Source organism: Quercus robur, chromosome 9, assembly GCF_932294415.1.
Source record: "Quercus robur chromosome 9, dhQueRobu3.1, whole genome shotgun sequence".
Classification (NCBI taxonomy): domain Eukaryota; kingdom Viridiplantae; phylum Streptophyta; class Magnoliopsida; order Fagales; family Fagaceae; genus Quercus; species Quercus robur.
In genome coordinates this window covers 16,680,567-16,692,542 of record NC_065542.1, presented here as the reverse complement: position 1 = coordinate 16,692,542, position 11,976 = coordinate 16,680,567, and the positions used below count along the sequence as shown (strand labels likewise).

General features: G+C 34.7%; 1 protein-coding gene across 1 annotated transcript; it reads left to right on the top strand.

The window, feature by feature from the left end:
- Window positions 1-5,283: 5,283 nt before the first annotated feature.
- On the top strand, window positions 5,284-9,195 carry LOC126698201 (calcium-dependent protein kinase 26). Its single transcript, XM_050395248.1, has 5 exons — window positions 5,284-5,579; window positions 6,136-7,077; window positions 7,198-7,494; window positions 8,120-8,524; window positions 8,608-9,195. Exons 2-5 carry the CDS (start codon window positions 6,489-6,491, stop codon window positions 8,871-8,873), a joined length of 1,557 nt encoding a protein of 518 aa, XP_050251205.1. The 5' UTR covers window positions 5,284-5,579; window positions 6,136-6,488; the 3' UTR covers window positions 8,874-9,195.
- The last annotated feature ends 2,781 nt before the right edge of the window (window positions 9,196-11,976 follow it).

Sequence of the window (11,976 nt, the reverse complement as noted above, 5' to 3'; positions counted from 1 at the left end):
TCGGGCTAGTGAGCTCATTAGCATGCCAATTACCGCTCACCCGAACAAATTCTCCAGCCGAGTTTCTGTTAGATTCAGGGAGGCATGATATTAACCGCACTCGAGTATCCCTAAACTTTAAATAGTACCCCGACCTTTCTTTACAGCACAAGCTGTACATGTAGTTTATATCAAGCTAGTCTAAGTGCAGCCTATATAAATGGTTGAGACACAATCCATAAAATCTAAATTTCCTAAGTATCAAGGGATCTACGGGAAACCTAACCCCACCCTCTAAAATAGACATTAAAGGGAAAAACACTACTTGAGGATGCCGCTCAAGGGTGATAATATCTTCATAACAGTATGCTACATTTACATCTGGAGGGATGGCAAACGTAGCCCTAAAATTGGCCAGGGCAGCCTCAGTTCTAAGAAGATGAGAAAAACCCATTTCTAATGATAGTATAGAAAAGGTAAGTAAATAAAGGTCAGGGAGTGAGCAAAGGGACTTACAGTAGGCTCTAGGAAATGTGCTCTCGATGGGAGAATACATGCTCGGTGATGATGAACTCAGAAAGATGAGTAAGTGAAAAGATGGTCTGGCAAAAGGAGGGTTATTATTTATAAGAGAGAAATGATTAATGAATGTTGGGGTGGGAAAACCTTTTCAAATCACTTTTTGTAACCTTCACACACGTGGCCTCGGTACGCGAACCATTAGGTCATAATTACCGTCGAATGTGATAGGTTGTCATTACGTTTATTCCAAAAAATTAACTGCCGTCTTTTCTTCAATTAATGACTGACGATTCACATCCTCGAGGAATAGTTAACAAGGTGACGTAGGTCCTTGATTCGTCCCCGAACACCAAGAAGGAATCAAAGGAGGCCTATTGTACAACATACAACAAGAAGCCCATTTCCCCCCGGCCCAAATCCAAATTGGCCAATGAACAGTACCTGGCCATAGGCCCACCATTCCTCATGGTTTGCCCTAAGCGGCCCACAGGCGTCAACCCATCATTTGGGAGTTTAATGCACGGCAAGACAATCTTTGTAAGCAATAGTGGGCGCATCGCTATTGCTCGGTTATACCTCGGCATGTTGGGAGTGCCTTGGGAAACCCCGCTGCCGAGCAATTTTTGGCAGCCAGCAACAGTTCCAACGTCACAGCTCTTATTCCCAACACAAAGCATATTCTTGTCAGGAATAATTAAGTTTGGGCTCCACCCACACGAATGGTGCCAAAGGGCAATCATTGTTTAACCCATTATTATCAAGTTATAAATATACAAAGAAAAGGGGAAAAAGGGGTTAGACACTTGAGAGGTGGGATTGGGAGAATAGTCCAGTATACAAGGGAAGGCTTCCAGTGAGAGAGGCTAGCTACTCTACCAGGCACTTAAGTGAATTCGCCCAGAAGCTACCCATTGTAGGATACTCAAAAATCCACAAAAACAAGTAAATTGTGAACCCAATTACTAGGTTAGCCCTTTAGTGGAAAATTGAGTATGCACATGTATAATATTATATTTTTGTATGTATACATACTTCTCTAAAAATGTACTTATATAAACTTAAGATTGGATTATTTAAGTTTGTAAATAGATTTATATGATATCAAATTATTATTTTTAATTTATTAATAATATATATAGTTCACTCGTACTGAAAATCCATAGATTTATGAAAAGGGAAAATATTTAGTCACGGTATTATATATGAGAAAAAAATTAAATAAATAGCTTATAGATAAACTCAAATTTGAATGTATAATATTGTTTGGTGTTATATTTAAAATAAAATTAAATGAAAAACCTAAACTTGTAATGATGGGCTTGACATAGACACATAGTTTTTTTTTTTCTTTTTTTTTGATAAGGACACATAGTTTGTTTACGGCCCTAACACCAACACCGTCCAATGAGGCCTCCATCAATGTGGCACCATCAGCAAAGGACAAATCAAAACAAAGGTTGGCTCGTAAGAACATTAAGCTTGCCATGCCACGTCACATTGTAACACATGGGCAGTAGCCACACAAAGGCCAAACTTGTCACCATCCGCCGTCACTGTGATATTGGTGACAGCTGGCTCCCTGACAGAAAACCGTCGCGAATTTGTAACATAGTCTGATCTAAATATATTTTATATATTTGAGGTTTTCTCTACCCTTATTTTTAACACATAAAAATTTGTATTTGTAAAATGATTATTATGTCAAGAATGCACAAGACGACATAGTGGTGATCTTAGATATCCTTAAACACAAGATATATATATATATATATATGTGTGTGTGTGTGCGCGCGCGCGCGCTTGTGTTTGTGTGTATTATTCTTCTACATCATATGTATTCCAACTTTAATTTATTTTAAGCAAATAATAATAATAATAATTTTACAACTTTATCCAACTTTGTTTGTGATTATTTATTACTAAAAATTATCATGGAGCACTAGATACTTAGATAGTTTATTGGTCCTTTGTCCCAAAATAAAGTTTTTTTATAATTAATAAATAAAATTTCAATCTTATTCTTTAATTTATTTAAAAAGTAAATATATATTTTTTATAATTTTAAAAAATACATTAAATGATGTTCTCTTAAAAAATTAAAATTTTTAAACAAGACCAACATTTTAAAATGGATAAACAGAGACCGTATGTATTAGTATATATGTATTGCGTAGGGCCACATGCACTGCCAATGTTACAGCATAATTATTGTCAACGCATGAAAAAAAAAAAAGAAGAAAAAAGAAAGAGAGAGAGAGAGTTAAAACAAAAAACAAAACAAAAAAAAGTTTGACTATTTGAAAAAAATTTGCTAGTATGTTTTGTCAACAGCCCTTATGATTCCAAAGAACAAGGTTTTTTTTAAACATAGTTTCTGACAAAGACATGCATGAATCATGATCCAAGAACAAAGACTTTAAATTCTAGTATTGTGGATACGTAGTAGGCACGGACTACTTGTTGATGTAAGAAGACGTATTCAAGTGATGTACAGCCAAACATCATAGCTTTAATTCAATACATGAAGACAGTACCCAAAAAATAAATAAATAATTAAACATAAGAAATCTACATTTTAAATTGGGTTGTTATTATATTAATAATTCATCTATTGGCTTGGTATGTCAAAGTTATGTATAAATTATTAAATTTTTTAATATTATTTTGAAATTCATATGTGAATAATTTTTCTATTGGCTTTAACCCAACACAATTTCATCTGTACTGATAGTAGAGACTGCAAGTTTAGAGTATTTTAAAACTCTCCTGCAATTACATCAATTGTAAGGTTAGATTATTAGAGAGTATGAAAAAAGTAAGAAGTCTTTTTTTTTTTTTTTTAATAAATTTTATAGATAGCTTAACTAATAAGTAATAAAGAATATTGCATTTTTTTTTATAATGTGGTCCCAAAAAACAACCTTCCTCCCATGGCTCTTTTTTTCCTCTTCTAAGTCCTCTTCACCTTGATGACGAGGGAAAGAGGGAGAGAGAAACATTTTTTCATTTTAAACCTTAAAATAAGGACGTAATTTTGGGTTAGTGTTATAATTGGTTACGCATGCGCTTACAACAATGTACACATATGATTAATGTACTACATCTACATGTGTTTGAACCCTAACTTAATAAAGTCTATCTACTAGTAAACAACTTGTAACTAACCATAACATTGCAAGTATTGTAATATAATCCAAAAAAACATGCATGGGAGTGAGAGGAAGCTGCCACAGAAATTTGGGAGTAACTGCATAAGGGAGTGCCAATTAAGTCTCCAATTAGGGATGAAAGTCCCATTGGGTCTCTCGATTTGCCAATCACGCTTCCTCCAATATTAGGGTTTGTCATATTTTTTTTAGTTTCTCTTGGGTTTCTAACATCAAAAATTATGCTTGATTATGTTTCTTGACTGTTTGACTTAAAAAATGCATGTTCATGACGATTGAATTATTAATTTATATTGAATTTTTTAAAATTTTAATTTATACTGATTAGTATAATATAATAATTAAATGTTTTCCTTTCATAATTTATTTAGTTCGATGACACTTACTAATCTATTATAAAAAACGAGGTTGTTTGTTTTAGGGCTTTTATTAATTGTTTTAGAGAATTAATTTCTTACATATTATATTGTTTAAATATTGGCAAAACTAGTTGACTTCACTAACTAATATAAAATTACTAATCAAGTTGCTCCTTTAGAAAAAATCATGAATTTATTATTTTTATTTATTTATACTTTTAACAAGCCGGAGGGGAAGATGCAAAGCTAAATTCTCGAGAACTTAATAGTACCAGAGAGTTTACAAAACTCTTGATTTGTAAATTATTAATTACACCTTTCAAAATATTAAATTTTATCCAAAATTATTGATTTGAAACAAGAAGTTAAATAATATACCATATTTAAAAGTTTTATAATTTCCCCCCTTAATTTGAAATTTGACAAGGCATTATTTCTTTATTCTTTAGATGGCAAAATAACTTTTTATAATAGTAAAGTTTTAGTTGTAATTCAAAATTAGAGTTTATCTTCAAATTATTTGGAAGAAAAATTCATTCAATTCACCATATAACAACTCAAACAACCAACAATGTCTACCTAGCTTGTAATCATATGATATATTTAATAAGTCATGTGTCACGCATCATTTGGGCAAAGATAGTAGTACCTCCCCAAGTTCTAAATTCTTGAAGTAAGGGATAAATGCAAATTCAAGCTGCAACGACAACATATTTAGTATGTAAATATTTTTAACCATCTAAAAAAACATGTAATTGGGGTTTTTTTCTTTTCTTTTCTTTTTAGAATCCAAACCCAGTTGCCAAGTTGTAATTGGGGTTTAGTAATGTTGATTTTTTATGATTATATGAATCATTAAATAATTGGTTGGGGATTTTTTTTTTTTTCATTTATAGCTAAAAATCAATGGAAGAAAAGAAATTTTTTTTTTTTTGGAGAAACAAGAAAAGAAATTTAATACAAGTATACAAAGTAGTATTTAGCCCCAAAAAAACACCCTATACAAGGTTCCGCCGTTACATAAAAGAAAAGGCAAAAAATAAGTACTAAATATACTAACTTTCTGAAAAGGTAAAGAGGATTAAATAGAGCGAGTGTGCGTGAATTGTGTACAAGAAGCGAGTAGAGCAAAAAGCGGAAAAACAATCCTCTGGTACAAATCACAGTACCCAGTAATATGATAAACTAAACAAAAATAGAGTTGTCCTTGACATCCGAGAAAGAAAGAAAAGCCCAGCCCTACCATTCCTATGAATTTCAAAAAAAAAAAAACGCACACACACTAAAAAAAAAAAAAAATCTGAAACCAGATAAATACAACAAGGAGCAACAAAAGTAGGTGTGTATTGGCCAAAAACCAAAGCCACAGAGCCTAAAAACCATACCAAAAGCCACAAGACAGAGAGAGAGAGAGAGCTATTTCTGTCTGTCTGTCTTGGGGTTAGGGGCTTTTTGATTAAGGCAGCTGAGAGTTTGTCAATCCCACTGCTCCAACGGACTTCTTCTTCTTCTTCTTCAGTGGTCCTCTTCCTCTGCCTCTCTCTCCAACCAGGTCTTGCTCTTTCTCTCTTTAGCTCTGTGACTCTGTCTCTACCTTTTTTGTGCTTTGTTTTTAAATTTTGGAATGTGGGGTCTGGTTTATACTTGGCTATTTGGTAAAAAAATATTGGAACTTTTGGATCTGGGGTGGCTTGTTTCCAGGTAATTTGTGATGGGTTTGTGTTTACTTTTGGTGTTTTTGTTGGTTTAGGGTTTTTTAGGTGATGGGTTTTGGTGCTTTTGTCATTTGGTGGTGATTTTGGTTCTTTTCACGGCTTTTTGCAGATTAAAAAGGTTTACAAAATTGACAGCTTTTTTTGGCTACTTTTAATCAAAAATGGGATTTTTTTTTTTGTTCCTTGTTGATATGGTAAAAATTTGAAATCTTCAATTCTGTTATGAGCTTCACTTGCAGCTTTACAAGTTCAAATTGATATTTTCAATGAATTTAATGTTATATCAGCAAATTTGCCTAATTGGGTTTTGTCTTTGTTTTATTTTTGTTGGCTTGTAATTTAATCTGAAAAAATAGATGATGTGAATCTGAACATTTTTGCATTGTGTTCCAGATCCGGGTGATCCAGTTGGGGTTGAAAAAAAATTCTCAGCTAAGGGTTCTAGATTTTGTTTTTTTTAGCTTTACTTCTAGTACCATGTGGTGTCGTATTCTTCACGGTAAGGGTTGCTGTCAAATTCAACAACTAGCTTTTGGAAACTTCTTTCAATTTTGACCTGTAAATGTGGGTTTGGTAAATGTATTTTTAAGCAAAGAGAAGAAAAAAGAGAAAAAGCCAATATTTGATTTGAAGCTTAGCTGAGATTCTGAAAAGGTCATTGGGATCAGAACCCATAACCATAGAAGCATAAGCTGGTCTTCTGATTGGTATCTTTGGATTTGGTTGGGGGGAGCAAGAAATTTGCAATGACTATTGGCAAGACCAACAGCAGTAGCAGACCATTCACACATCCATGCAATTGTTATAAAGTAGAGAGCTTGACTGAAACCATTTTGGATGCAAATCAGACCTCGAATTTGAAAGATCGGTACACTCTTGGGGAGCAATTGGGTTGGGGGCAGTTTGGTGTTATCAGAGTGTGCTCTGATAAATGGACTGGAGAGTTATTAGCATGCAAATCCATTGCAAAAGATAGATTGGTTACATCAGATGATGTGCGGAGCGTGAAGCTTGAGATTGAAATAATGGCAAAACTATCTGGGCACCCGAATGTTGTAGATCTCAAGGCAGTGTATGAGGAGGAACACTATGTTCATTTGGTTATGGAACTTTGTGCTGGAGGGGAGCTTTTTCACCAGTTAGAAAAGCATGGACGATTCACTGAGTTTGAGGCCAGGGTTCTCTTTAGGCATCTGATGCAAGTGGTGTTATATTGTCATGAGAATGGGGTTGTTCATAGAGATTTGAAGCCTGAGAATATCCTATTGGCCACAAAAGCCTCATCTTCTCCAATCAAATTGGCAGATTTTGGTCTTGCAACCTACATAAAACCTGGTACTCTCATTTTTATTTTTGTTTTCTTTGCAGATTACTGGTTTTTATTTTATATTAGTCAGTCTTCCCCTTAGAATCTGAGATATTCTGTATTCTAAGCATTTGGGTTCATTGAAGCAGGGCAGAGTTTGCATGGGCTAGTAGGGAGTCCATTTTATATAGCTCCAGAGGTACTTGCTGGGGGCTATAACCAGACTGCCGATGTTTGGAGTGCTGGGGTTATTCTTTACATTCTTCTTAGTGCGATGCCACCATTTTGGGGAAAGACAAAGTCACGAATATTTGATGCCGTCAGGGCAGCTGATCTGAGGTTCCCATCTGATCCCTGGAATCGCGTATCAGAATCTGCTAAGAATCTCATCAGGGGAATGCTTTGTACAGATACTTCTCAAAGGCTTACTGCTCAGCAGGTCTTAGGTAGGTTGGATACTCACCAAGTCATTGTTTGTTTAAGGGTAGTGGTGTAGTGTTCACTTTACTATCTGAACGTTCAAATTCAGGCACATTGTTTTGGATTCTGGTGACATTAGGAATGCAGAGGGTGATACCATTATAGTTATAAAGTTTCTTTAAGAACATCATTATTTCTTAAAAGCCAAAAAGTCTTTATTTGAAGCATCTAGAACTGAGGTAGAGGATCCAGACATTTATATCTTGAGCACATCCCAATCCTATCACTGTTGCGTTACAAAATGGAAAGAGATTATTTTCATTCAAGTATGCCTCTCCTTGCATTCCATCTTTTAAATATATTGTTTTTCATGAGGCAGTAATGTATGTTTTGAAGGATGTCTTTAAAGTATCAACAAATACCATTATTCCATACTGTGTTGTTAATGGTCTTTAGCTAGCATTAGAAACCTAATCACATAGATGTGGTCTTGCTGTTGTTGCAATTATGGGTTGGTTAACTAGTATGGGTAGACCCGGGGATTTTGTTTACCTTCTGACTTATTAATTGGTGTCCTTTTCTCCCTTGTTTGAAGACTTTCTATATCCTCCACGGCTAGAAAACATAAATTACGTCACTCGTCTTTTGTAGATCACTCCTGGATGAAGGACAGCAGTCCCGAAGATCCAAGTGCACGTGAAAACCATAGTTGTGGAGAATTGGGAATAGGCAGTGGCTCTTTCTCTAACTCATTTATGTCCAGGAATGAAGATATCAGCTTTGGCGCTGGATCACCTGTTACATGTGACGTAGAATCACCTACATTCACATGCAGATCATCCTTTTCCACTTTCATGGCAGAACCATCAACACCACTCACTGCATCTGGTGGATTTTCTTTCCGTAGCATTGGTGATTCTAATGACTTGGAATTCTCTTCCCCCATTCCTTCAATGCCAAGTTTTGCATTCTTTAGTCCTGGTTCTGCGATTGAACAAGGGAGTTGTGCATTAGAGTTTTCAACTAACATACCTAGAGTGGATGCAATTCAAGGAGGTATTTGGGTTTTACATTTTCCAATTCTTTACACCATCTCATAACCTATATCTGAAAATCCTATTTTGCGTCCTATTATGCAGAGGCAAGCTTGGGGAAGCTGTTCATGTTACCGGATTCTACTCTTTGCTTTGGACATGAGGCAAAAGAAGTGGAACACAAGGCATCTGAAGTTAGAAGGGCAGGAGGAACGATTGGGTCTAGGATGTTGGGCATCGGTAGCAAGAGGAACCATACAATTGGACTTGGTGAGCACGAGCAACTTGATCTCATGGTGTCTGAATCAGTCATTCGATGGTCGTCATGCACACATCTTCCTACTTCTCTTAGATCCTCTCTCGTATGTTGAAAGTATGGACTGGCTGACCTCATTAAACTAATTGGTGGTTCTGATGAAGTGTCTTAAGTGTTATGGGAATGGCATACCAAGATGGAGTTTCATGCTAGTGTGTTGTATTATACTTGTGCCCTAGTTGCTAAATCCCGGTGATTTAGTGCCAGTTTGAGTTTTGCTTTAATCAGTGTTGGTATGAGTGATGTCTTTCTGGTTTGAAGAGTTAGTGTTAGGTTCTTTTTTTCACCGGTAGTTAGTGTAACTTGTGGCTAATGGACTCTTACCTTGTGTATAAAGTTGCTTCTTTGCTATATGAATTTTTCCAAGTTTCATATTATTGCCTTTCGGAATTGCAACTTTTTTTCTTCGGAATTGTGCAACTTTCTTTCATTGTCACTTTCTTAGTTAAGCACAATGCGGTTCTCTGTCAGCTTGATTGCTTTCTCCAGGTTAAAATTTAAGATCATTTGTTTTAATCAAAGATTCAAAATATCATTCCATCGTTAGGTGAAAAGGTTTTACATTGCTTTCATGAACACAGTTGCTTATTACATAATAGATGTGAGGTTCAGTGTATTGTAGAAATTTGGCGATTCAATTAGCTCAATTACCGAAGTCATTTGTTGCCTAATAAGGAACATGAGTTCGAATCTTGTCTATATCAAAAATAAATATATTGATATCTTGGCATTCTAGTATAAAACAATAATTATGAATCCGCTTATCTCCAACTCTTGAACTTAACTGATACAAAGTTATAAGATAGTACCCAATTTTTCCAATAGGTTCTTATTGGCATTCATTCAGTAGTAATTGAACCTATGAATTCGCCAATTATGAGTTGAACACCATAGGTTTATGTTCAAAAATTAGTTATGGAATGGACACCATAAATTTAGACTTTTATTATGATAATTTCCATTTTAGATGAGTCACAAATTCACAATCAAGTTAATAGTTATAGAATCTATGTCTTCATTTGCACAACTAATACATGTTTTGCAAGAATTATATTCCAGGATTAATTAAATTAGTTGGATGCTCAAAACGTGTTACGCATCCATTCTCAATTAGAAAGAAAAAATGTAATTATCAAAAAATAAAAGAAGAAATATATAAATATAAATCTGGGATTAATTAAATCAGTTAAGATGCTCAAAAACCGTTTGGACATTGGTGGGTATTCCTATAGATGTGGGGTACGGCCATTGGTGGGCCACTCCCACTCATTCCTCACCAAAATCCCACTATATATCTCAATGATCAAAACATCCTCATTACATAAGATTCTTTTGTGGAGAGAGAAACAGTGCAGAGAGAGTGATAGCAGGCCAAGGCAAAAGAGTTGGTGTTGGTGACTTGGTGTGTTACAAGCTAGAAAAAATTTAGTACCACAACATTTTTCACTTTTTTGCAACAACTGTGATATATGGCAAGTGTAAGTGGTGGAGAAAAAAATATTGGTCATGTGTAAGTGATAAACAGTCATTTATAACCTACAATATCAAAATTGTGACAAAAAAGTATAAAATAATTTGTATTCCTAAAACTACTCATTACAAGCTAAGGATTGCTCCACATCCCATATTAGTGATTGCCATAATGCCATTAAGATGTTGGAAAAGAAATTAATATTATATTATTTATATATAACTAGACAACATGAAGAGTTGCAAGATTCCAAGTTCTTTATATTATATATATGCTTTGTTTTATAGACAACTAGATAAAGGAGCTATTCATTAGAGTAAAAGGGTCTCACAGTCACTCTCACTCTTATTGGAAATGAGGTACAACAAAGACTTCAAGTTCATTGGTCAGAGGCTTACAAAAAAAAGATGGCCACATTATTATCCTTGTGCTGAAGTAAAGAGCTAAAAAGTTGACTATGCAAAAAAACACTTACCACCTCTCTATGTTCTAGTATCCCCATTTTAAGAGACACACAAACCCCCACCAATGCATTTTGATGTCTGCTCCTAGAGAATTTGATCATCATTATGTCTTTCAATGTTTGCATCAGGACCCCCCAAAAAATGGAAATGACAAATGGATGCTATTGTTTTGCAATTGGAAGAGAATATTGATGTTTGGAATGTTGAAGTGAATATATACTCTTTTTTTGCCTTTTTAATGAATGAAGTGAATATATACCTATCAGAATTTTTTACTAGGAGGTACTGAATACATATTTGACTATCAGATTTTTTCAAAAAGGTTGACCACCAACTTCTACCATAAATTGTTGACCAGTTCGAATTTAGGTCACAGAGAATGTAACCCCCCAAAAAAAAAAAAAAAAAAAAGTTACCGAGTAAAGCAAGTACATTAGATTGTCCTCCAGGGTGAGCTAAACGTTATATACATAACAAACTGGAAAGGACATTAATATGGTGTTGTGTTTTCTTGAAATTCTGGGGGAGCATAGTAATGTTAATTGTATTTAGTAGAGGTATGGGGCTCATTCTAACAGTCCCCTTTTTTTTGTCTTTTTTTTTTAGATTAGTACGTAAGAAAAATAGCGTTAATAATGAATTTATAAGAAAATGATGACGTGTTAATCAAAGTTTGTCAACTTAATTAATAAATAGTGAAAAGTTTTGTGTCCCTATTATTAGTCTCTTCTAACTTCTTAAATGTATATTGAAACAAAACTCTCAAGTATCTAACAACTTTAGTTTTATTTTTGACAGTATTTATTTCACACATCTCACACATTATATGTTTTTTTTTTTTTTTTTTTGAAAAGAGAATGTTCATTCATTTAGATAGATAAAAGATCATGATAAAGAGCATCCAAGGCTGGTGGGGGAGAGTCCTCCAACCAGTACAAGTCCTCATCTAATGTTTGTCTAGCATGTTGAGCCAAAACATGGGCTACCCTATTCCCACCCCATCTAATACAGCATACCTCAGACCAAATCAAACCCCTTATCAAATGGCGAATATCATCCACTACATTGCCGAATGAAGAGGTGTTTTCCTCCGACGAAGAGATATCATGAATGACGTTACTATTGTCACCCTCAATGATCAACCTGGAAAAGCCAGCATCCACAGCAAATTCTAAAGCTCTTCGGCAAGCGAGCAACTCCGCTTCATCACTGGTTTGTACAGC

Coding starts and splice junctions, on each gene's coding strand:
- LOC126698201 (XM_050395248.1), top strand. CDS start 6,489: ATGACTATTGGCAAGACCAACAGCAGTAGCAGACCATTCACACATCCA. Junction 7,495..8,119: donor TACTGCTCAGCAGGTCTTAG/GTAGGTTGGATA, acceptor CGTCTTTTGTAG/ATCACTCCTGGATGAAGGAC. Junction 8,525..8,607: donor AGTGGATGCAATTCAAGGAG/GTATTTGGGTTT, acceptor CCTATTATGCAG/AGGCAAGCTTGGGGAAGCTG.